Here is a 26,751-nt window from a genome sequence, read left to right on the forward strand (position 1 = left end):
GCCACATAAAACTTTTGACTCACCAAAAACTTAATTCCCCTCGGTATCCACAGGGGATTGGTTCCAGGAGCCCCCTCGGGTACCAAAATCCGAGGATGCTCAAGTCCCCTAAATAAAATCTGTAGTCAGTCCTCCACACCCATGGACTCCCAACCGTGGGTCAAAAACCGTCCAGGTATTTATTGAAAAAAGTCCACATACAAGTGGACCTCTGCAGTTCAAACCTGTGTTGTTCAAGGGTCAACTGTGTGTGTGTGTGTGTGTGTGTGTGTGTGTGTGTGTGTGTGTATGTAGTATGTAGGTGTATATATATATATATATATATATACACACACACATATACACACATGTATATATGTACATGTATATGTATATGCATACATATATACATATACACATATACATATATACACACATATATACAGTATATATATATGAGTGTATATATATACTGAGTATGTATATATACATACACACCTCGAAAAGATATACATATATATACTTAGAAAAGTACATTTCTGTATTGATTTTACCAGCTGAACACACCCATGTAACCAGAACCCAGATCAAGGAAAAGAACATAATCTGCCCCTTCCTGACCTCCTTCTCAGTCACTTATTTTTAGTTAGATGTTGTTTTGCCTCACTAGAATTTGAGTTCAATGACATTTAGAACCTTATCTGTCTTATTTGCTATCTCGTACCACAGCACATGAAAAATTGGTAGGCAAATAAGAGACGCTCCATAAATACTGAATAAATGAATTTTAAAAGTGGAAGAAGACATAAACTGCCTTCTTATCCCTCTTACCTCAATTTCCAAGAAACAAAGTTTGAAAACTACTCGTGTAAAATCTATTGTCAACATCTTGTTTGAGAATTAGATTTTACACGAGTAGTTTCCAAGCTCTATCTTTTTACACTATGCCTGAACAAAGTTGATAATCAAAATGTTAGTTTCCTCCCTTCTTTCTGTACATTTCAGATTCTCCCACCCCACTCACATGCATCTACCTAAGAAGGCAATAAAGAAATTTTGCGAATGGAAAAGGTGACAGAGGGAAGAGTCCTAATATTTACCCTACTTGAGCAGGGTAAGTAACTAACAGATATACGTACTACGGGGACAGTAATCTTCATCGGGAGAGTCTGCGTGGTCTCTGCGGTGGTGGTGGAACCGGTAGTCAATGCTGTCATGCACCCAGCCTTTTTCAATGAACAATCCTGGAACTTCATCAGAGAAGAGCCAGTATCTACAAATCACAACTACATATTAATAACATGATACATCATGAGCACAGGATGACTTTGTTGTTTGGGCAGATGATTACAGAATATTACTGAACATTCAGAAATATACAAATTATAAAGTAAAGCAAAGAATACCAAAAGTTTTGGAATTTCAGTCTTGTTTACTTATCTGTAATTTTCATAACTCTAATATTTCTCTACTTTAGGTTCCAGACAATGTATGCATTTCAAATATATTACAATTTCCAAAGACCTCTATCTGGTTCACATTTCACCTATCACCATAATTTATAAGTTCCATATTTCTGGTGTCTTCAAGAACAGGGTCATGTCTCATTTAACTTTGTAACCCTAGCATTTGGCAGAGTAAATACTCAATGAATGTGATAAGCAATTCTGTTTCCAAAATCCATGAACAGGGAAGCTTGCCTAGTCTTCGTATTAGGTTGGTGCAAAAGTAATTGCGGTTTAAAAGGTTAAAAACAATTGCAAAAACCGCAATTACTTTTGCACCAACCTAATACTTAACAGTTTCATAACTAGTAAAAACATAAAGGCCCTACAAGATGACAAAAATTCAGTTCAACTTACCTATTATGGTTTCGATCTGTACCAATAGGAGTCCTACGCATGACGAGTTTAGCCTTGGCAATTCCCTCCTGGAATGCCTTCTCAGCAGCTGCTTTGTGCTTTCGTATTCGTTCTTCCTCAGCTTCGCGTTCTAGTTTCACTGTTAAAGACAAAAAGAATCAACTAGATTTTTTTTTTCTAGTAAATTCCACTCTTACAACTTAAATAAAATATGGAGTACAAAGTGCCTGGTATAAAGTCGATTTGCATCAAACCTTAAAGTTTTTCCTCCTAATTCCAATCTGTTATAAGAAATGACATGTGACAACAGCAATTTCTATCTGGTCCTTCAATGAGCTTTGAATTTTGGTGATATCTCAGCCATCAGCTCAATGCAAAATCTTTTCTCTCCAAAATATAATATATTAATTGCAATAATTAAATTAATTTTATTTTATTAATAATTAATTATAAATGTAACCTTAAACAGTCCTTAAATGGAATTAACTGAAACATGATAGGACCAGTCATACGATCCTCAAAATGATCAGGATGAATAAAACTAGAATAGCTATTTCAAGATAAAACAAATTTCAGCCTTGGAGGAATTTGATAGTAACTCAGCTTATTAGCCTTGGTGACAAGAAAAAGAATTGGAAAAACAGGGGCAGAGAAGCACTTGTGGATAATAACAGTAACTGCATACTGAACACTATGTTTTGAGTTGTTCAGCAAGTTACTACTGTTAGTGACATAAAAAAAGTTTTAATCAATTTCTGATCATTCGTTATATGGGTTTATTCTATCCCAACTGAAATTTCCCTGAACAACAAAAGCCCAGTTAAACATCTACAAGATGATGAGAATCTGGAAAATTTATCAGTCTAACCATGTTATTTTTTAAAAAGTTAAGACAAATCTCATTTATTTAAACACAACATAGCATTTGTTACCTTTTAATAAACAGTTTTCTAGTCTGAATGAAACTATGCTCCCAACAATGATTTCAGTAGAGGTCTGTACACAAATGTAAATGATAAAGAGTGATGGTCAAATCACAATAAAGGAAAAGCTTCTTCTCCTGCAGCTACAAACAAACAAAAAAGAATCTGGGCAAGTAGTCAAAAGAAGACCAAATTTAGTGTCAGAGGTTACAGCACTGAACTAGATATGAAAGACCTGAACTCTAATTCAAATACTGGCCGTGGCAAAATACTAATATTCTTTGTCCCGTTTCTCTATATCAATAATACAGTATCTTCTGCCTCGCTTTTCTCCTATGATAAGATAAATATAACACACAGAAACTCAAGAAGAAATCATTATGTTTCAGGTAAAACACAGCTGAAGTGTGATATAAATAACACTAATCCGAATGCAAGTATACATAGCATCTTCCAAATTGGAAAGTACATATATACACATACTCACACATGGTGTGCGTATATATGTAAAAACATTTCAATGGCCATAAACAGTATAACCTAAATTGTTATAAAAGAGATATTACGTATTTTCTAATGAAAGAACCACTAAAGTAAAGTTGTTAGACTTAACCTAAAATCTGTCACATATAATTTAAGACTATTTCTAGTATCTGTCTATCTAATTCTAAATATCCAACTTTGACAAATAAATGGTTTTTACCACCTTCATTTTATAAGCTGGAAATTTTCATAAGTTTGGAAACTGTAACAGTGATCAAAATAGTGTAAATGACCAAAAAAAAACCACCTAAGACACTTAGTAGGTTTACTGTGGTGACAGCAATTCTGAAACTAATTTTGTGTACGCAGAAAACTGATCAAGTAAGTAAACGATACTGATGACAGCCTGGGATCACATGCTACAAGATGGGAGAAACAAATACAGAATGAGGAATGGCAAAGCAGAACCCTTGGGTATTGAGCTTTATTTGAAATAAATTTAACAGAAGGACAAAATTTATACTCTGAAAACTATAAAACGTTGTTGAAAGAAATTGAAGATCTAAATAAATGGAAAACCTCATATTCATGGATCAGAACAGAAAATATCATTAAGATGGCAATAGGTCTATTAGATCCATAGATCCCAAAATTGATGTATAGATTCAAAACAACCTCTATTTCAGCTGGCTTCTTGGTAGAAATTAACAAGCTACATGTAATTCTAAAATTACCGTGGAATCGCAATGGACCCAGAACAACCAAAACAATCTTGACAAAGACAAGTCGGAGGATTCACACTTTCCCACTTCAAAAATTACTACAAAGCAACAGTAATCAAGACACTGTAATACTGGTGTAAGGATAGACATATAGATCAATGGAATAGAATTGAGAGTCCAGAAATAGACTGATGCACGTCTATAGTCAAATGATTTTTGACAAAGGTACCAATGGGGAAAGAAAATCTTTTGAACAAAAGACATTGGGACATCACTGGATAGTCACATGCAAAAGAATGAGGTTGGACCTTTATCTCATACCATATATGAAAATTAACTCAAAATGAATCAGAAACCTAAAGGTAAGAGCTAAAACTTTAAGACTTTTAGAAGAAAACACTGGGGTAAATCTTCATGACCTTGGATTTGGCAATGGGTTCCTAGATGACACCAAAGCCACAAGCAACCAAAAGGAAAAAACTGATGGACACTATCAAGAAAGCACAGAGACAATGCATAAAAACAGGTGAAAATACATGGGATCATATATCTGATAGGAAAGGGATTTATATCTAGAATATATAAAGAACTCGTACCACTCAAAAATAAAAAAAGACAAAAATTCCAATTTGAAAATGGGCAAAAGATCTGAATTAACATTCTTCCAAAGAAGATATACAAATGACCAACAGGGACATGAAAAGATGTTCAGCGTCATCAGTCATCAAGGAAATGCAGACCAAAACCACAGTGAGATACCAATTCACTACCATTGGGACGGTTATAATCCAAGTCATATAACAGCAAGTGTCGATGAGGATGCAGACAAGTGGCAAAATCAGAACCTTCATATACTGCTCGTAGGAATGCAAAATTGTACAGCCACTTTGAAAAATGTCCACACATTAAGTAGACCTGCTCAATTCCTCAAACGGTGAGTTACCATAAAACCCAGCAATTACATTCCTAGGAATATACACAAGAGAAATGAAAAGATATGTCCACACAAAAAATTGTACACCAATGCTTATAGCAGTATTATTAATAATGGCCAAAAAGGTACAAACAAACCAAATGTCCATCAACTGATTAATGGATAAAACAAAATGTGGTCTATCCAAACAATGGAATAGTATTCTGCTATTAAAAGGAATGAAGTACTACTGAAACATGCTACTATATGGATGAACCTTTGAAAACATTATGGTAAGTGAAGGAAGCCAGGCACAAAAGACCACATATTATATGATTCCATTTATGTATGTCAAAACAGACAAATCTTTAGCAACAGTAGTAGACTGGTAGTTGCTGAAAGCTGGGAAGGATGGGAGGGTGGAGTGATAATAGCCAAAGGGTATGGGCTTTCTTTTTGAGGTGATAAAAATGTCCTAAAATTGTGGTGAAGGTTGTACGTATCTGTGAATGTGTTAAAAGGAAAAACATTGAATTGTACATTATAAATGGAAGAATTGCATGGTATATGAATTATTTCTTAATAAAGCTGTTTATTTAAAAGTTCGGATTTAATGGGGCTCTCAACAAAGCCCCAAATTTTTATGTTCTTACATCTTAATAAAAAAATTTAATATATATTAATATCTAAGTTGGCAACTATGCTGACAGCTTCAAATACCTTGTCATTCATTTGTTACAACAATCTTAAGCATATGAGGAAACTGAGGCACGAATAAGTAACTTGCCCCAAGGAACACAGCTAAGTCAGAGGTGGGGTTAGAACTCTTACCAGCAATTTCCAGGTCATATGTTATTTCCACTATGCCTATTTGTGGATTGGTACAAACCAGAAAAGCCAGAAAAGATGCTAACATCACATTACTCTAAGCCAAACTATCACGAATTGCAGAGTGCCAGGCTGAACACTCCTGCTAGAATACTACATACGTAGTAGGGCCTGGGTTGTTACATACAGAAATAACTACACAGTTATGACAAATAGACTCCACCATTACCTCAGTAATTTCCTTACTTTTGCTATCTCCTAAAGGGCTTCTTCCCCTTTTCTTTCAACATAAGTTTTTACCTTTCATTTCTCTCTCCTGGATTTCCCGCTCCTTCTTAGCCTGAATGGCAAGCAGCCGTCTGCTCTTCACAGCACTAATCATGTCTTCAGCTTCCATATCTACTTGGGGCTCAAACTTCACAACGTCTTTTTTCCTATCAGTTTTGCCTAACCCATTCTCCTCTTTTCCATTTTCTTTATTTCTGGCTTCCATTTCTTTCCGTTTCTGTTTCTCTGCTCTCTTTTTATCATTTTCTTCCTTTAATACAGCAAGCCGTTCCTTCCACAACTCTGCGGACATCTGTTGCCTGGTTTCCATGTGGTCTTGCACTGAGTATGTCATGAGAATTCGGTGGCAGAGTGCTGTCAAGATCTGCAGCTTCTCTTCTGATGTTAGCTCAAAAAATTCAGAGGTTTCCAACTTCTCCAGGAACTCATCTTGGACCTCATTGTCCTCAAATGGTGCTGAATCTTTATTGTCATCTGTGTCTGAGCCCTCGCTTTCCTCCTGAACATCAGATTTGCGCAGGCAGAGCCGCACCAGCTCTGAAACAGAATGCAGAGTCAGAGGGATTTCCGACAGCTTCATTCCCAACTCACCATAATCTTCCGCTATTTCATCTTGTAGTAAGGTCTGTAAGAGGATGACCAACACCCTATTCAGGTATAAAAAGCCACCCTTTTCTGCACTCAAAGCCTCCATAAGGGACACAGCGGTAATAGGATACTGAGCATCTGGTAAGAGGAGCCCAGAGTAACAGCTCAGGAATTCCACCACCATGGCCACGTCCCCAAAGAGAGTGTTGGGCAGCCCTTCGGGGGTGTCCACCAGTCTAAATGTTGGAAGGTTCTTGCCAGTTAACTCTTGGTCCTCATACCGCTTCTGTTTTTCTAGTTTCTCAAGCATTTCTTTCTCTCTCCGCTCTTTGGCTTTCTCCTTCAACTTTTCTTTCAGTTCTTCTCGTTTCTTTTTCAAGTATTCTTTGCGCTGTTCTTCAGACATAGAGGCCCACCTCTTTTTGTGCTCTAGAAGCTCAAAGCGCTTTTGAACAATATTTCGCAGTTCTTCTGGGAGACGAGCTCGATCTTCACTAGACAGAAGACGGGCTGTTTTGGAAATAACACAGGACAGGGCGCTCTTCTTGTCCTCCCGGTCTTTGTTCTCTTTGTAATAGGCGATAAGGTGGAGGGCAGCAGGAGGCAGATGTTTATGAGGTTTACTCGAGGACCTGGGTGTACCCCCAGAATTCCGGGGGGCTCGTGTCATCTTCTGAGTGCCTTTGGCCATGTCCAACAAAGTCATCTGCTTCATTTTGGTTTTCGGAGTCTTCAGGCCCTTTTTTGGAGATTTGGAATTCCCTGTGGATTTCTGTCCATTCAGGATGCCTTTGCTTCTGCCCTTTGCTTTCAAAGGCTTGTCACTGTGCTTCCCTGGCTTCTTGGCAGGCGGGCCTTTCTTAGGAATGTGAAAGTCAGTGTGTAGCTTGTTAGGCGACATCATCTTCATCACTTCTTCCAGGTGCTCTTCTGGGGATCTGGAGTTCTTTGAGTTCTTTACTTTGAGTGGGGAGCCATTCAAGGATTTCTTCAAGTGTACATGACACCATAGCTTAGGGTTTAGCGGTGAGCTCAGAGAAGAGCTGTCCGTCTTGGATTTCTTTGAGGGCTTCCTCTCTGGGGATCCAGTATTTTTCCTCTTAGTAGAAGGGTTGAGAGTCATGTACTAGAATTTAAGAACAGGAGCAAAATTAATTTTAAAAACTAATTTAAAGAAGCAATATTTAAGCACCCTAAAGGCCCTCTTTCTACTATTCAGGTAAAACTACATATTCATTTCTCTTCATAGACACTATGTCCCTGAAAAAAACAAACACATGAATGTTAGCTAATGTTTTAGCCATATCAACACAAAATACTCTCGATACCCACACTTAAAAATCTATGCTCTAATATTAGACATTTCTGCTATGCAACTAGCTTTCTGTTTATATACAGATTAGGTTCTTAAATACTTTAATGAACTATGAACCCTTTCCTCAGAAACAACACACAAAAACTATGCATACAATTTCAGAATTTATCCATGGATCTCGGATGAAGGATATCCATTATCTAGGAATGGCAACATGTGAGAAATTTCAAAAGTACTGCTCTTGAGCCAGGACTGGATTTTTATCCTTTAAGCATTTGTTCTCAATGGGGGGTAGTATATGCTTTTAAAGAGAAAGTTTACTGCGTTTACTGTGTAAGAATTTTTGTCTAAATTCAGAAGTATGGTTTCTTATTAAAAGTATCAGTGAGTATACTAACAACAACAAAAACACTGCTCACAAATAAAAAGCCACCGTGACCACGGCCTCCTAGTTCTCAAACCCCCCTTTGTTGTCTCCCCATAACTCCAGAACTCATTCCCATGAATATATTAGTAGCTAGAAGCCCTCTAAATTCTCAATTTCGTATCATTCTCTTTGATCATCCCCTCACATCTTTCTAATTCACTCCCTCAAGCATCCCAACTCTGCAATCCTTCAACCCCACCACGACTTTAAATCTGCTAATTCTATCACATTTTCACCATGCTCACTTCCTTATCCCTCTTACCCAGATTAAAGTCCAGTCAGTAATTATAATCAGTCCTGCATAAAGCGACAGTTCTCTCGTCTCCTTTGCTCTCGTATCTAGTTACTCCTGGCCTGCACGTGTCTGGCTTAAACAAGACTAGAATAAAAACTACAATGACTGTGTAGTCTTATTTAAATTCATAACCAGGTACCTCTCCTGAATGGCACCCAGTAATCACAGTATTCCCTTAGTCTATTCACTTTCCCACTTCCCTTGACACACATCTTCTCCTGTCTCCTCAAACCTCTACCTTATCCTCGTCATACAGAAATGTGTTACTACGTTAGAACCAGTCAACCTGTCAGGATACCACTGTTTCTGTTTAAATGTATATTTAAAAACACAAACAAACAAAAAACACTTGATTTCCATGCTTTAAAGAATATAATTACTAAGAAAAGGACTGGAAGCTAAAACACAAATTAAATGAAATAATAACCACCAATAAAAAGTACCGCCAATTTCAAAAGAAATAATTGTTTCAAGTGATTAGGAGAAAGACTAGATTACTTTAAGAATACTTAATTCTAGAAAACTTCAGGTTTTTGAGTGGAAGGAACTAACTTGATCAGAGCAACACATGAAGAAGCAATCTAGAGGCAGTAGGTAAAACAGGTTACTGTGAAATGAGATGTAGGCAAGGAAACAGCTAAAGACTATCAAATAGGAAATTATGAACCCCTTTTATAGGGAAATGGCTATGGTGAAATAAATCCCAGAGATGATACAGAAAAACACCTATGCTCTTGTTTGGAGTAAACAAACAGGAATAGTAAAATTTAATAAGCTGTACTACATTGCCAAATATAAGAATATAATCAGAGAAACAAACTCACAAAACCAAGGCAGCACAAGAGGTTTAAGTATGGTCTGCAATGAATAAATGGGCTTATACTTAACAAACCCTTTTTCTGGCTCTGTTCTCTAACTTTAAAAATCAATCTGCCTTTTAAGAATTACAGGCAATTACAGGTTATGGTTCCTCTAGCTGACTGTTTTTGTTGCCTGACTAAATTGGGTTACTCAATTATCAGCATCAACATGGGCTGACAAATTTGTAGTTTACAGAATATAAACATTATCAGTGACTCAGGGGATACATCCCTGCAGAATCTCCCAGTTCTGGTTCCCCAGAAATAGTTTCAACAAGTTAAAAAGAATAAGCAAAGATAACTTAGGTAAGATTTCACTCTTCTTGTGGACAATAGAGAACCATATTTCAAGACGATTCTATAAATCACAGAGTAAGACCCAACACTATCCTGGCAGGAATTAAAGACAAAAAATGTGCCTCCCAAGAGTTAACCAACGTCTTCAGCTAGCCTTGGAAAATCTTCGGAGTACAGACAAAATAGAATAATACATTTTCTAATGCTTAGGATAACAGGTTATATTTAAATCATTCTAAAAAGGACACCAATTTGAGACTGTTTCATTTTCACCATTTTAGATGTTTTAATAGGGTCGATTATAATTGGGCCATTTAATTTACTGATTGTTTCTTTCTATTTAAAAAGTCATTCAAATTTAGCATAAGTTTCCTCTAATTTCTTCTACTTAGAAGCAATATATTTTGCAGAAATTATGCAAGAAAGAGCTGGGATGGCTTAACCATGAAAAAGGGTCCAGCTACCCATTTTTATTTATAAGGTGTGTTTTTTGCCAAGCCACACCATGTAACTTTTTTTCTCTTAAAAATGAAAGAAATTAACTCACCCAACCCCCTCCCAACAGGCCAGCTCCCAGCGTGAGCAGTCCTTCAGTAACTGGATCATCTCAGCATAGGGCATGCTGGGCAGTCACAGCCAAATGGGGAGCCAGCATGGCTGGACTCAGGGGGATCTGAAAAAGTATAAAACCACTTATGTGCTAAGGGTGTCCCCTACCTCCCATTCAGAATAAGTAATCTACTAGAGGAGGGAGGGAGAAAAGAATGGACATCTGGATTAACAGTATTATTATAGTTGTCAGTAAAAGCCCTTCCTAATTGCTAAACAAGAAAGAATAATTATCTGTCTCAGCAACATGAGAGGCTATAAGAAAATAGTATATACAATTCTATACTTGTTCCCTGTCACCTGCAACAAACCACCACTACCACAAAAAAGGAAATCTAACAAGAAAAATGAAGAAACTTGATTTAGAGCAGCCCATTTACATGCTAAATTTAACTTAACAGTGAGCAGCAAGAACCCTAAATTAGAAAACTTTGGCTGTCTATATTCTGATTCTTCTTTTACTCTTCTCATTCACCCAAGGAACCATGTTAGGAGTTTCAAAGCAACATTCATATAGTGGGTTTGTCTCAACCTAGATGCCTCCATCAGCAAACTTGTGAAATGTGTTACTACCTTGTTTCTCCGAAAATAAGACCTAGCCAGACCATCAGCTCTAATGCATCTTTTGGAGCAAAAATTAATATAAGACCCAGTTTTATTTTACTATAATTTAAGACCGGGTATAATACAATAACCGGTCTTATATTAATTTTTGCTCCAAAAGATGCATTAGAGCTGATGGTCTGACTAGGTCTTATTTTCGGGGAAACACGGTATAAAATATTTTAAGTGCTTTGAAAATATAATTTAATTTTTTAAAATACTTCTGTTCTATTCTCCAACTCAAACAAACTTTGAGAGCCAAAATTTAAAGAAAAATCATACGGCTATGAACAGTTATTAAAAACATCAGTTATTGGGAGAGATAAGAAACATCTTTTAAAATATAATAATTATCACTAGCAATGACACAAAATTACATCACGTGCCTTCTGATATAACTCATTGAGAAGAACACAACACCATTTCTGTGGTGCTTCTACCAAAAATTCATAGCCTAAATCTAATCATGAGAAAATAAACCCAAATTGAGGAGCATTAAACAAACTGGCTTGTATTCTTTAAAAATGTCAAGGTTTTTAAAAGACAAAGAACAGCAGGATTATTCCATATCAGAGGAGCCTCACGAGACATAAGTAAATGTAATATATGAAACTACGCTGGATCCTATTAAAACCAAAATGAAAATTTTTTGGCTAAAAGTATGTTATGGGGATAAATGGCAAAATTTGAGTAAGAACTATATAGGTCAGGTAATAGTATTGTTTCAATGTTAATTTACTGATTTTGATAACTGTACTATATAGTTACATTAGAAAATATCCTTGTTTTTAAAAACACATATTCAAGTATTTTGTAAAAAGGCATCCTGTCTTATAACCTACTCTCAAATATCTCTGGGGGAAAAAAAACTGGTGTGTGTATAGAGAGAAAATAATAAAACAAATGTGGTAAATGTTAACATTTAAGGGATCTACATGAATTTCCTACAATCTACTTGAAGGGAAATTCTCTATAGTATTTTGTCAACTTCTCTATATAACATTATTTCAAAATAAAATGTTTCTAAAATGTATTAAGAACCATATTAAATCATTCAAATTATTTCAGTATTCTAAATTTCTTAAAAAGTATTATTTTCTTGTTATGTCTCTATCCAAAAGCTTCCCCACTAGGATATACCATTACAAAATAAGAGTTCAAACGTTATCGACAGAATAACAAAACACTAGAACTGAACGTATTAGAAAAGGAAAATGAGCTGCAAGGCTGATTTCATCTTATATGAGTTATCCTATTACCCAATTGCCTTGTAAATCATTCCTCCAAGTCATTAGGCCTACAAAAAAATTGTTATCCCTAAACTCAACTGTCAATTCCATTTTTCTTGAGGAACAGAAGTTCTTAAAGAAATGAATTCACTAGCCACAAACCTATTATACCTATGCTAAACATCACAGGATATAAAATGAGTAAGACAGTACTTGTTCTCAAGTAATTCATATTCTAGTGTTTACAAGACCACAAACACACCCTCATCATACTAGGTCCTATTCAGATAACAGTTCAAACTTCTATACCTTTAAATAATTTTCCTTTCTCCCACCTAAGTTTTCCCTATCAGTCCTTTCCTAAAACTATTACTCAGAACTTGCTTCCTCTCTCCAGGCCTCATTTCTCTCAACAGTAGTTGTATTCAGCAGCCTAGCAGAACATTAAATTCTACAAAACCAAAGAGAAAACAAAGAGAAAAAAATTGTTGCTTTGGGGATAGGTGGATCATATGTGATCAAAACTCTAATTTTCAATGCATTATTTAAAATTTCACTTAGATGAGGAAAGAATCAAAAGCACTGTTTTATGGTCTATTTATCTATCCCTTTACTATATTCTATCCTGGCTGAGTCGCCAAGAGGCCTTTAAGAAAACTAATTTTACAAAAAGGAGTAACAACTTTTATGCAAAACTGAGAGGAGACAAAATCAGTGAAATATCAAATAGTATTGGGAATAATAAATATTGTTTAAGGTAGGAAAAATATATAAAAACTAAGTATATGCCCTTAATTTTGTAGACTAGTATTTTACATGAGTCTCAATTTCTCTTACTAGGTAGAATCACTGCCTTCTTATAGCAGTTTAGTCTATACAAGCTTGTACTTTCAAGCCTCAAACTGAATTATAGCCAACTTTCATTAAGTTAATATTTTAAGCATGCATTAGAAAATTTGAGAGTAGCAAATTTTTTCAGAAATTGCTTTTCAAGATATAAGTTCCTGGAACTCTAATCTCTGGTCCTTACAAAGTGTGGATCCATTTTATTCTAATAAACTCCAAAGAACTTTTAACCATAAATACTAGTCTTTTATGTTATTAACATACTTGAATCACTAAACTAAAATACATTAAAAGACAGCTATAACATTTAAAAAGAGGTAACTATTAAAGGACTCAAATGATACAAGAGTCTAAAACCCACTCAAGATGATTTTATATAGGATTCTCATACAGTAAAAATAGTAATCTTAAGTTAAAACCAGCAAAAGCTGTATCAGTTCCAAAACTATAGCAATGAAATGACAATGAATTAAATTATTTCCCCTAAGTAAATGCAAATATTAAGGAAAAATTTTAGGTTTACTATAGTTACATGGAAAATTTAGTCCTGATCTAGAAAATGCCAATTAATTCCTGAGTTTTTCCTTTTATGCAAATAATATAAATGTAAAGAGCATACTGCTTTATCATGGTGGTCTTGAATAAGAAAACATGCTAAATGCTAAACTATGATTGGAGGTCTTTATCAATGTTTGGAGAAATAGTTATTTCTCAACATACTTTTGTCATCAAAAATCAACATAAAGTAACTGAGGTAACTTAGTTATGTGACTCAAGATATCCTTAGTTTTTCACAATTAAAAAGAAAAGGGGGAAAATAAGAAATCCTGGAACTCTGACTTAGTTTCAATGGATCAGCAGCTCTCTTCTGGTCCCATTCTGGCCCAGAGACCAAGATGAAAATATCAGTATGCAAATATTTACCAACGAAAGAAGCATAAATACTCTCATAGCTACATTAAAAATCTTATTGGAGAAACCTTGAGATGGAAAAGACAATCAGAAATCTGAGGCCAATGTCTTCTTGGCTTTCGTCATTTACTTTCTTTTGCTTCTCATTAGACTGGCCTCCATTTCACAAACTGGAAAGTAAAATGTTAACATACACACACCATACAACTTCATAACTATACTTTGAAGATCAAATAAGACAAAAAAAAAGTTCTCAAAAGGGAAATGCCAAATTTCCTACTAACCTGTCAAAATAATACTCATTCCAAGTCCTTTTCAAGGCTGCCAGTATATTTTTATCATCTTTTCTGATATACAAAATCAGTTTTCATTTTTAAGAATCAATTTGTAAAATATTTTTTGTATTTATACCATACCTCATTCCAAGGATCTGAGGCAAAAAAAAAAGCACATATATGTAGTTTTTTTGTTAATAAGGCAACCATAGTGAAAAACCGAATTAGGGGAGATAGGGCAATGTGGCCTCTCCCCTACAAACCCCACACACCACAACCTACATGAGACATACCTGAGAAGTTTTGAATTCATTATCTGATGTTAGAGTTCAAAATCTGTTATAAATCTAATCTTATTGGAGCCATCTGAGAAAAGAAACTCATCTAATAGTGTTCTATCTTGCTGTTCAAAAACTAATAGTGACCTTACCTTGTATGGATCAAGTAAAAAGTCACTGAACTTGCTAGGCAGGGAATATTTCTTCACCAACTCATCTTCAACCACCCAAGGTGCATTTTCACCAGTGCCAGCCCGTAAAGCGTTATGCCGTATAAAGTATCGAAGTATCTCCTTATTTGGTGGGCGTTCTGTACGAATCAAGCTGTCTGCTGGCACATTACTGATGATCTAGGTTAACAAATATAAACAACTCAACACTGGGGTAAAAATAAATTAACCAATGAGAAGATTTATGTTCTCTCCAGAAAAATCCTAATTCCATCTATAAAATAGGGCTATAAACTAAATGGAAGAAAAAATAATTTTCAGAGACAGTATGTTCATTTAAAGATACCCCTAGGTAATTTGTCAATATGTATCCAAGTCCTAAAATGTGTATATCCATTGAACCAGCAATTTCTCTCATTAAAATTTAGAAATAAATGGACAGTCATCAACTTGTTATAAAAGCAAAAACAAGAAAGGGTAGGACTATATAAAGGCACATTAATAAGGGATTGATTTTAAAAATTAAAATACACCCATTTAATGGATACCATACAGCCATGGGGGAAAAACATTTCTCAGTCAGAACAAAGCATCAGAATCATCTAGGGTGCTATTAAAATGCAAATGCCTAGGCCTCACCCCAAACTTGCTGAATCAGAAGAATCTCTAGCAGTAAAGCCTGGGAATCTACATTTTTAATAAACTCCCTGGTGCCTAATATATACACTGCAACCTGAGAACATTGTTTTGGAAGAAAATGTAATGACAATACAGATGCTTACCATGCAGTAAATGAAAAAAGCAAGCAACAAAATAGTATGTATAGAATATTCCTACTTTTAAAAGTCACTTAGAAGATAACCACCATTAACCACATCTATATTCATCAATTATCATCTGAGTATGAGATTAGAAATATCTTTATTATTTGCATTTTCTATCATCCTATAAACTTTTTTAGGATGTGAAACAAAACAATGTATATTCATCAATAAGAATACAAATGATAATCAGGGAAGTAGTTGAAACTCCCTAGCGATGTTTCAACGGGCTACCTTGCTGAACAGGAGGTAAGAAACTTAGCGAAAAATTGTATTTAACATTTTCAAATATAAAGAAGTCCTCACAATCTAGCTACGTCTTGACATCACTAACTATAAAACAAATGAGTCAAAATGGAATAGGACTTGTCAACATTCTGAGGTGGGGAAAAAACAACACTCTAAAAGAGGCAAAACAATAGGGGCTATAATCCTCCCAAATCTCATTTACTAAATTAGGAACTTTGACATAATTAGTACATTTCTCAGGCCTTAGAAATTTCTTCTATAAAACAGTTAAACATGAAGAAAAATGTGCAGCTGCCTTCCACACCCAGCCGCCCTTCCCACTTCTTTCTAATCATAAGATTTTACACACAGGTATATGAGTACCTGAAAGTAATATATCACAGTTTATGGAATCTGAGATGTTATTAATGAAAAACATTATTTTATGCACCACTTAAGAAAAAAATTCTTGCCAGTTGACTTTAAGATATATACTGATTCTTGACGTATTAAAAAATATGAAAGGTGAACATCTTAGAATCAATGAAACACAGTACTAAGTTGTTTTAATGGTGTTTACTATTATTTTAGATTATTAGCTCCACAGATTCCTTGAAAAAGCACTAATTAGTGTTGAATCAGTTTCTGAATTTAACTACATTACAAATTGCTCTACTTTTAACTGGGAAGAGCTTTTACCTCAGAAGTCTGTAACTGCTGGGATAGATCCTTATTTTTCAAACTATCTGAGTTTGAAGTTCAAATGCAAATTACTCTTAACCCTAATAATTTCTATTAAAAGGGAAAAAGCATGTAATTTCCTAGAAAATACAATTTAACTTAAAATCTTAATTACTAAGACTAGACAACCACTCATAATTTGTTGTAGAAACACATTCATTTATATTTTCGCAGAAAACTAGTCCTATGATATTTTCTTAAACAACATGTACCTCATGTAAGAGCCTTAATATAAAGAGCCAACTAACCTTATCTTCATTTTGTAGTTTCACATCATATTTGTGAGGCAGAAATTTTGGAGGAGCCCATCTCCTTTCTCCTTTTTTTAATGAAGTAGGCAGTTTTCGTGGAGATCTACGTGCTCTGTCATCTAGTCAAATCAAGAAAAAATTAGTGAAAAAAATGATTCTTAATACTATCCATTCATTCATTAATAACTGTCTTATTCAGCATCTACTCTGCACCAGGCACTGAAAGATGAATCATAAAATCCTACTTCAACCAGCTAAAGCTAAAGTCTATGGGAGGAGTCAACAACAAGTATAATACAATGTGGTAAATACTATAATAGAAGTTGGTACAGAAAAAATACTATGTCTAACTTAATCTGGAAGATAGGCAGGAAAGGCCTAGAAAAAATAGAAAAAATATGACTTGTTCAGAGACTGCAAGTAATGAAGTATGGGTGAATATGATCTAGAATATTGTAAAAAATCAGACTAACGAGGTGAATAAGGAGCAAATTATAAAGAACATTATATACCGTTTAAAGAGATTGGAATTTGTCTTGTGGGCACTAGGGAAACAAATGATTTTTGGTCTTACTAACTAGACGTACATTTTGGGAAAATCACTAGTATGAAAAATTTAAAAAAAGAAAACTTTCAGCAGTTAGCAAATAAATAAAATGTGAAGGTGAAACTGAAGATAAGGAAATCAGAAGATACGATGTTAAACACCTGAATTAATGCAACCAGAATGGAGAAGGAAAGAGCCAAGAGATAGTCAGAAGACAGACATGGTAACCAGCTAGATGTGGGAATGTTAAAAGTTTCCAAGTTTTCTGCCTTTGGGATGGAGTAGATGATGGTATCGTTAATTGAGTAAGAGAATGTTAAAAAACATCAGGGTTCTTGTTTACTTGCCTTGGAGAGACAACATAAATAATTAGATGATCAATTTAGCTTTACATGTGTTAAATTTGAATTGCCTGGGACATGTAACTGAAGACTAGGTCTAAAGTTAAGAAATTAAGTTGATCTAGGTTTGGGAATCATCAGCCTATAGACAGATTGAGTTTAAAACCGTGGGCATGATGAAATACAACAGATTTGAATTAAAATAAAAAGGCAGAACAACAACCTTTGGGAAAAAAATCTAAGGAATAACGGGGAAAAAGGAAGTAAAAAAACAGAAAAGTAGTTGGAAAACTAGGAGACTGTGGTATCAAATAAGTAAAAAGATATGATTGTGACCAAAAGTGTTAATTAAATGTAACAGAAAAGTTAAACATAGCTAAGAAATCAGTGGATTTGGCAATTAGGAGGTCACCTATAATCTTATTAGGAACAATTTCAGGAGTAAAGAAGCTGAAGTTAGACTGTAATAGCATAAGAAATAAAGTGATAGAAAGTAGAGACAACATTCTTAAGAATCTTGGTTTGAATAAGACAAAGAGAACAGGATCAAGAGAGGATATGTTTTTGTTTTTAGAAAATAAAATTTTGTTTATAAATTGAAAACAATCATTAGTGATGGGCAGCCGGATGGCTCAGTGGATTAGAGCACGAGCTCTTAACAAGGTTGCCTGTTCAATTCCCGCATGGGATGGTGGGCTGAGCCCCCTGCAACTAAAGACTGAAAATGGAGACTCAACTTGGAGCTGAGCTGCATCCTCCACAACTAGATTGAAAGACAACGACTTAACTTGGAGCTGATGGGCCCTGGAAAAAAACACTGTTCCCCAACATTCCCCAATTAAAAAAAAAAAAAAAGAATCACTAGCAAGAAGGTTAAAAAACACTATAGAGTAGAATAATATAAATTAATCCAACCCTTGAGAAAGTAGGAGGAAATGGAATACAAAGCACAAGTATTTTAGACAAGAAGAAAGATAGTTCCCTACTAAGATGGAGGAAGAATAGAGAAATTTATAACAGGGAGTTTAACATCACAAAGCTGAAAAAGTTCCTGCCTAATTCATTATTATTTTCATAAAGTAGAAGGCAAGGTCAACTGGTAAGAAAATATTTTGTATACGGGAATTTATCTATCATTTCTATGGAAATTCTAATCAATTGTTCCCCTGAAAATATTCCGATGGCATCATCACACAAGTTCTTTAATCTGCCCACCACTCTTTCCACATAGTAGCAATAACATTATATCCCAATAACTGAAAACTAAACTAAGGCACAGAACACTAAAAAAGAAGTCAAAGCTTAAAACTAGGTAGGGGTCCTGGTACACAATGCTTAAGGCATAAAATTAACAGCTACAACACATCATTGGTAGTCCAATGATCTGAATCTAGAAGAAAGAAGTTTTACAGGACATATCATCAGCTAATACCTAACCAAAACATTTATCAACGTCGAGTCCTGGGATTTTAAGTATTGCACATATTAGAAAACTTCAGTATCTGATATGAGTGTATGAGAACTTTAAGAAGAGATAAAAACATTTGAAAAATGGTCTTTTCTCCATATTTCTTGCTCTACTTGGGCTTCTCAGGGATTACTTGGCTTTCCTGTTTTCAGACCAACTTGAATCCTGCTGTAAGATCATAAAAAGGTGGGTTGCATATGTTTCAAGTTTGTCCAAGGTCTCAAAACCTTGATTCTACATAAGAATCACCCAAAGAGATTTTTTTTCCTCAATAACCAATATCCAGACACTAATCCCAGTGAGTATTTCATTTTGTTGCCTAGGGTGGAGTCTCAACAACAATATTTGTAAATTCCTTGATTCTAGTGGCAATCAAGGTTGAGACACCGATATACTGAATAATCTTCTGTGTTATCAATACCTTTAAACTAAGAGACACGTCTGATCTCCTGGTACCAAGGAGCTAGATGTAGCAGGGCCAGGTTAGGAAGAATGGGGAGGTGCTTGCTGTTTGGGGTTGACCAAGTGTCACTTTTTAATAACCTGGCACTCTTACAGAAAAAGAAAAAAGAAAAAAACCTTCAGTATAAAAAAGAAAAGAAGAACTAAAAACACAGACATTAGCATTCATAATACAGAGTGGAAAACAAAAAGAAGTATTAATTACACCTGAAACTAACATAGTACTGTACAGTAATATAATATTAACTGCAATTTTAAAATTATTAAAAGAAAAACTGAAGTATCAACAACTGGGGTGGACCAGCTACAACACTAGTATCTAAAGTTTCCTTGGAGCTAGATAACGATGTCTCTCTAAAACCATCTGCACATATCGAAAACATCTGGAAAGACACAAAATAGAATGGAAAACTGACAGCATAATACTCTACTACGACATTCTAATTCAAACTCTGTACCACTTAAACGTGAGGTAAAATTATTTGATTGTCTAACAGTCATGGGGAGAGGTTCAAAATACGTAAACCCTTTTGAGTACTCATATTTTGAGACAGAAGGAATCTATTCCAGTCAAATTCCTTATTTACAGATTTTGTTTTTTTAAATGGAAGCTTCAGAGGCTGAATAATTTTCCCAATGGGCAATGTCAGTTCTTCAACTTTCAAAACTGTATTGTTAGAATCTCCAAGTCTCTAAAAATTACTTTTAGACATCACAGTGTTTCAAAATTCTGGCAGCTCCCATCTGAGAGGGACCTGAGTTACAGAATATAGATAAAAGGAAGTATCTTAAAACCATCACATTGGCTTACAATGTGAAGAGAAATAGATTGGGGCCGGCCTGGTGGCTCAGGTGGTTGGAGCGCCCTGCTCCTAAAGCCGAGGTTGCCAGTTTGATTCCCACATGGGCCAGTGAGCTGCGCCCTCTACAACTAAGACTGTGAACAACAGCTCTCCCTGGAGCTGGGCTGCCCTGAGCAGCAAGAGGCTGCCGTGGGCTACTATGTGCTGCCATGAGCAGCTGGCAGCCAGTGAAAGCTATCGGCAGCCAGCAAGAGCTGCTGTGAGCAGCCGACCGATGACTGGCGACCGACTTGCGACCGACTGCATCAGCTGTGGGGGAGCGCAAGGCTCATAATACCAGCATGGGCCAGGGAGCTGTGTCCTACACAACTAGACTGAGAAACAATGGCTTAAACGGGAGTGAGTGGGGGGGGGGGGGGCGGAAAAAGGGGGGGGAATTAGAATTTGTGCCTCCTACTCTGACCCCCTACACACACACACACATTCGTATTCCCAACTTAGAAAAGGAAAGCAAATTTTCTTTACCCTGTTGAGTAGCTAGGTATGCGCACATAGATTTCTAAGCAACTAGAGGAAATTACTTCCCAAGGGTCTTAATTGTGTAGGGAGATTTACAAAATGTTCTGAGTATTTTAGTTGTTTTCTGAATCATAAATGAACAAAAGCATGTCTATCTATCTACAAAACTCAATTACAAGTTTAGTGGAAAGAGAATACAAAAAGATCTGTGTATAATAAAATAAACAGAGTCACATAAGAAAGCTAGCATCATACATACTAATACTCTCTCTCCTTCCTTCATCCTCTTTTACAATTGCCTCCTTCTTCTGATGCTCCTGAGCGATTTGACTAGAATTCTCTTTGTCACTTGAGGGAGAATCACAGGCACCATCAGATTTCTTCTCAGTGGCCTCTTCATCCACTTTCTCCAAAGGATGTATCTTCACAATCCTCACCTTGAGCATTTTTTCCTTCCCAATCTATAAAGGAGACAGGAGAGAGAATCAGAGATAATGAATAAGAACTAGAAACTTAAAGATAATGTTTAGAATATATTAATCCATTATACATTCCACCTCATTTGACAAAAATTCCTTAAAACTCTGGGGTGGCCGGTTAGCTCAGTTGGTTAGAGCGCAGTGCTCTTAATGTTGTTGGTTTGACCCCTCCACAACTAGACTGAAACAATTGTGAGCTGTGCCCTCCACAACTGGATTGAAACAACTACTTGACTTGAAGCTGATGGATCCTGGAAAAACACACTTAAAATAAATAAAAGTTAAAAAAAAAAACTCACTAAAACTCTATAAAGTAGCCAAGTACAGTGATGTCTTTCCAATTTTATTTTTCAGACTTCTAGGTTAAAATATGACATCTTAAAAAATAAAATGATCACAATCTAATTCATAATTCATGTACCAATGTACTAAGGCCAAAGGCAATCATTGCACAAACCACAGATGTATGTAGTTACAGTTCAAGAATTTCCATTTTATAAAGTCAATTATACATATGGATATCCAATTTTTCCAGAACCACCTACTAAAAAGACTATCTTTTCTTCGCTTAATTACCTTTCCACTTCTACCAAATTTCAGTAGTGTGTGTATGTGTTTATGTATGCATGTATGTATACATATGGGTCTATTTCTGGATGCTATTCTGTTCCACTGATCTATTTGTCTACCTTTGCACCAATTTCACATCATTTTAATACTTTAATATTTAAAGATGCAAAATCAGATAGTATTGAGCCTCTAATTTTATCGTTCTTCTGCAAAGTTGTTTTGGCTAGATTCTTTGCATTTCCAAATCAATTTTATAATCAGCTTGGCAATTCCTACAAAAAAGCTGCTGGGACTGTATTGAATCTGGGAAGAACTGACACGTTAATGTAAGGTGTTCTTTAATTACTCAGTAATGTTTTATAATTTTTAGGTACAGGTCATGCATATCTTTAGTCAGATTTACTCCCAAAGTATTTCATATTTTTTGATGTTATTGAAGTAGTATTGCTTTTTTTTTAATTGGGTAAAATTTTTTTATTGGAAAACAAATGTACAACTTGGAATGGATTTGAGGCAAATTGTGCTATAAGCAAATTTTCTTTAAGTAGCTAAACAAAGTTTTAAAAGCAAGTAACAATAAAAGAAAGTGTTTCTGGTACAGGACCAGTAGTACAAAAATATAGTGTACGAGTACCTGGACAATACACCTGTTTTGCAATAGTGCAACTTTTAAGTACATATTGTTGACTGTCCATAGTCCACGCAGAGTTACAACTCCACACTTCAACATGCTGACAGTTTCTACTTAAAAAAAGATATAACCCAGATAGATGTCCCCTCATTAGACCAACTCCAAGTTAAGATGTACAGAAGGGCTTAGATATATCCAGAGGATGCTGCAAGCAACATATCACTTGACTGATTTTCTAAAATAAGGTTTCAGGACATTGATAGTAAGGGAAGAAAACATGGAGGAATGAAGTCCTAATTAGTATACATGTATATTTTTTTGACAGTAGGGGGAAACCTTTTACTGATAAGTTACAAAGAAAAGGCAAATAAACAATTTTGTTCAAGAAATTTAACACATTCTGCACAATATCTTCACTTTGCTACCACCATTTATAAAAAATTTTCATAGTTTACTTGCCCTTCACCATTAATATCTGAATCCCTGATCATTTCATCAACTTCTTCACCTGTTAACGTCTCTCCAAGGTTTGTCATCACATGGCGAAGCTCTGCTGCACTAATAAAACCATTGCCATCTTTATCAAACACACGGAATGCTTCACTAATTTCTTCTTCACTATCTGTGTCTTTCATTTCTCTCGCTATCATTGTCAGAAATTCCAGGAAGTCCGTTGTGCCATTACTATCAGTATTCATGTTATTAATCATGTCCTGTAACTCTGCTTCTGTGGGATTCTGCCCAAGAGACCGCATTAGTTTCCAATTCCTTTGTTATTATAGTTCCATCACCATCCTTGTCAAATAGTGAAATAGCTTCTTTGAATTCTGCAACCTGCTCTTCAGTCAGTTGGTCAGTCATGCTGCAAGCACTACCTACCTGTCTCTGAGACGTGAGCCCATAACCACTCAGCTTCCCTGCTCCACTCAGGCTAATTTATTACTTTTTTAAAATTTCAAACATGTAAAAACACACATTGGTTTTTGTATATTTATCTTGTATCTTGCCACCCTGCTAAACACACTTATTAGTTCTAATAACTTTTATGGTAAATTCCATGAGATTTGCTACATAGACAATCATGTTGTCTGGAATGAAGATAATTTGATTTCTTCCTTTCCAATTTGGATGACTTTTCTTTTTCTTGACATACTACACAGACTAGAACCTCCAATACAATGTCAAGTAGAATGGGAGGGCAGACATTCAGTCTTTTACCATTAGGTATGGTGTTAGCTGCAAGTTATTCTGTAAATATCCTCTATCAGGTTGAAGAAGTTTCTTTTCTCTTGGCAGTTTGCTGAGAGTTTTTATTAGGAATTGATGTTGGATTTTGTCAAATGTTTTTCTGTGTGTATGTGTGTGTGTAAACTGAGATCAGATTGTTTTTCTTGTTTTCAATAAGGAGAATTACAAATTTAAAACAACTTTGCATTCCTAGGATAAACTATTTGGTCATTATGTATTATCCTTTTAATACAGTGTTGGGTTTCATTTGCTAAAATTTTTTTTTTTTTTTAGAATTTTTACATCTATGTTCATGAGAGAGTTTTGTGAACATATATACATATATATTTGTTTTTCTTGTCTGTAGTTTTCTTCTTGTAATGTGTTTATATAGTTTGGGTATTAGTAATACTGACCTCATAAAATGAATCACAAAGAATTCCCTCCTCTTCTATTTTCTGGAAGAGTTTGTATAGAATTGGTATTATTTCTTCCTTACATGTTTGAGACAATTCATCAGTGAAGAAGATTAACTGGAACCACAAGTTGGCACCTGAAATGAGCCTTTATATTGCATCTCCTTGCCTAGGGTAGTGGTCATATATTTAAGCCTTCTGGACAAGGAATCTTTCAATTATTCAGCTGCTCCCTGCTGAGCTGAATCAGCTACTATTTCCCAAGATGGGCAGACTGGCCAGGTTGATGGGTTTATAAGAAAACTGTGTTTGTATCTGTGTACACCTCTCTTAATTTGTTTATCTCTGTATCTATCCTCATGTCTGTGTGTGTCTGTTTTCTTCCTTTCCTTTGCCTGTTGTTTTCATTTCGGTAGGCTCATGACTATTATTTGAGTCTGTCTATGTCCATGTGTATATGTCTATGTGTGTGAGATTCTTTGTCCACCTATGGTGATCACATCAAACTTGTAAAAATAAAACCCTTATCCAAAATAGAAAAATAGTACCCTCCCTGTTTCTTTAAGCAACTCATTTGTTTTACACCTTCCTTTTATATCAATCCCCATCCCTCCCACCCCTCCCCTTTGGCAACCATCAGCATGCTCTCTAGATCTATGGGTCTGTTTCTGTTTTGTTTACTCATTTTTATTTTTTTATATCCCACATATAAGTGAGATCATACAGTATTTGTCTTTCTCTGTCGGATTCGTTTCACTTAGCATAATACTCCCTAGGTTCATTCAGCCTGTTTCAAATGGCAAGATTTCATTTTTTTGTTGTTGCTGAGTAATATTCCATTGTATATATTTACCGCATCATCTTTATCCATTCATTAATGGACATGTGGGTTGCTTCCGTATCTTGGCTGTAACTAGTAATGCTACAATGAGCATAGGGTGCATATACCTTTTATTTTTAACTTTTAGAAACTATTTTTCATCAACCTTATTTCCATTTTGTTTAATAAGCATTTGTGGAAGAACAGCTTAGGACCACTTGGTGGTTGTTCCTACCCATTCAGTGGCCTGAGCAGTGGGGGCTGCAGACCAGTCTTCAGTGGCAGCTGACACTCCAGTCTTCAGTAGGAAACTGCTGAATAGACACAAAGGGCCCCTGCATGCCTTCAGACCAGCCTGCAACCTCAAGCTGAGCAATGGTGAACTCAGGAGCTGGAGAAGTCCATTCACCCGGAAATTCCTCCTGGGCACAGCCTTTTCAGCAGCAGCCTGCTCTTACTTTTTAATCTCTTCAGGATCTCTGTAGAAGCAAAGATCAGGCATGACCTCTCAGGGGTGTTCATGGGAGATGGTGTGACTCATGCAGAGAACTTTCCGGGCCAGCATCCACATCAGACCCACTGAGTGAGCTCCCTTGTTGTTGCAAGGGATAGCAATGTCCATGTAACACAGAGGAGAGTGTGTTACGCAGAGCAATGGTAGGCAGGTTAACAGAAGACACCTCTGTGAGAGGCTGGTGGTCAGCTCTGGGATCCGTAACCACAAGTCTCGGCTCCCAGAAGGCTGCCTGTATCTGGCTAGTGAAGGTTCCAGGAGTAACATGGCCAGCAAATAGGAGTGGCTCCAGTGGTAGCAGCAAACTTCAGCACACATCGCCACCCAAGAACACTGGCCAGCGTGTATTCCAGGTTTTCAATGGCAACAATAGCATAAGCTGCCAGCAGAAGCTTCTCCCAGGTTCTCTTCAGATTTATGATGTATATGCCATCACGTCTCTGTTTGTAGATGTACGGTTCCATTTACCAGTCAAGGATGGTGCCGGGCCCAGTCTGGTAACTCAGGTGGTTGGAACGCCGTACTCCTAATGCCGAGGTCGCCGGTTCGATTCCCACATGGGCCAGTGAGCTGCGCCCTCTACAGCTAAGATTGTGAACAACAGCTCTCCCTGGAGCTGGGTGGCTGAGTGCTGCCGCGGGCTACTCTGTGCTGCCCTGAACAGTCAGAGGCCAGCAGCCAGCGTGAGCTGCCGTGGGCTACCGTGTGCTGCCATGAGTGGATGGTGACCGGCAGCCATCGTGAATGGCCGGCAGCCAGCGAGAGCTGCCATGAGCTGCTGTGAGCAGCCGACCGACGACTGGAGACCAGCTGCCTCAGCCAGCTGGGGAGAGTGCAAGGCTCATAATACCAGCATGAGCCAGGAAGCTGTGTCCTACACAACTAGACTGAGAAACAACGGCTTGAACCGGAGTGGGAGGGGAGGGAGGAGGAAGAAAGGGGCGGGCGGATGGTGCCACCTAAGTGTGTTACTGCTACAAGAAATTTGAGGACATCAAAGGCTAGGGACATTGTGACAGTTTCCTTTAAGTTACGTGGGCATCAAGAACAATACTGTATAGCGTGGAAAGTACATAAATTTTTTTGAATTAGTGTTTTTGTTTTCATTGGATAAATGTCCAGAAATGGAATTGCTGGATCGTATGGCAGCTCTATTTTTAATTTTTGAGGCATCTCCATACTGTTTTCCATAGTGGCTGCACTAATTTACA

The 26,751-nt window shown here is 36.3% G+C and overlaps 1 protein-coding gene and 2 pseudogenes across 3 annotated transcripts in view; all 3 read right to left on the bottom strand.

The window, feature by feature from the left end:
- Positions 1-26,751, bottom strand: part of BAZ1B (bromodomain adjacent to zinc finger domain 1B) — a 68,427-nt gene that overhangs the window by 26,339 nt on the left and 15,337 nt on the right. For all 3 annotated transcript variants that reach the window (XM_019754960.3, XM_019754962.3, XM_019754961.3), the window contains exons 4-9: positions 21,143-21,344; positions 16,741-16,862; positions 14,685-14,882; positions 6,011-7,712; positions 1,842-1,980; positions 1,119-1,252 (exon numbers count right to left, since the gene is read on the bottom strand). In XM_019754960.3, the coding sequence (XP_019610519.2) occupies positions 1,119-1,252; positions 1,842-1,980; positions 6,011-7,712; positions 14,685-14,882; positions 16,741-16,862; positions 21,143-21,344 (2,497 nt within the window). The remainder of the gene's footprint in view (positions 1-1,118; positions 1,253-1,841; positions 1,981-6,010; positions 7,713-14,684; positions 14,883-16,740; positions 16,863-21,142; positions 21,345-26,751) is intronic.
- Positions 22,977-24,785, bottom strand: LOC141570383 (calmodulin pseudogene; annotated as a pseudogene).
- LOC148758530 (small ribosomal subunit protein uS2B pseudogene) lies at positions 25,085-26,130 on the bottom strand (annotated as a pseudogene).

Source organism: Rhinolophus sinicus, chromosome 3 (assembly GCF_057876585.1).
Source record: "Rhinolophus sinicus isolate RSI-liver-muscle chromosome 3, RSI-T2T, whole genome shotgun sequence".
NCBI lineage: Eukaryota > Metazoa > Chordata > Mammalia > Chiroptera > Rhinolophidae > Rhinolophus > Rhinolophus sinicus.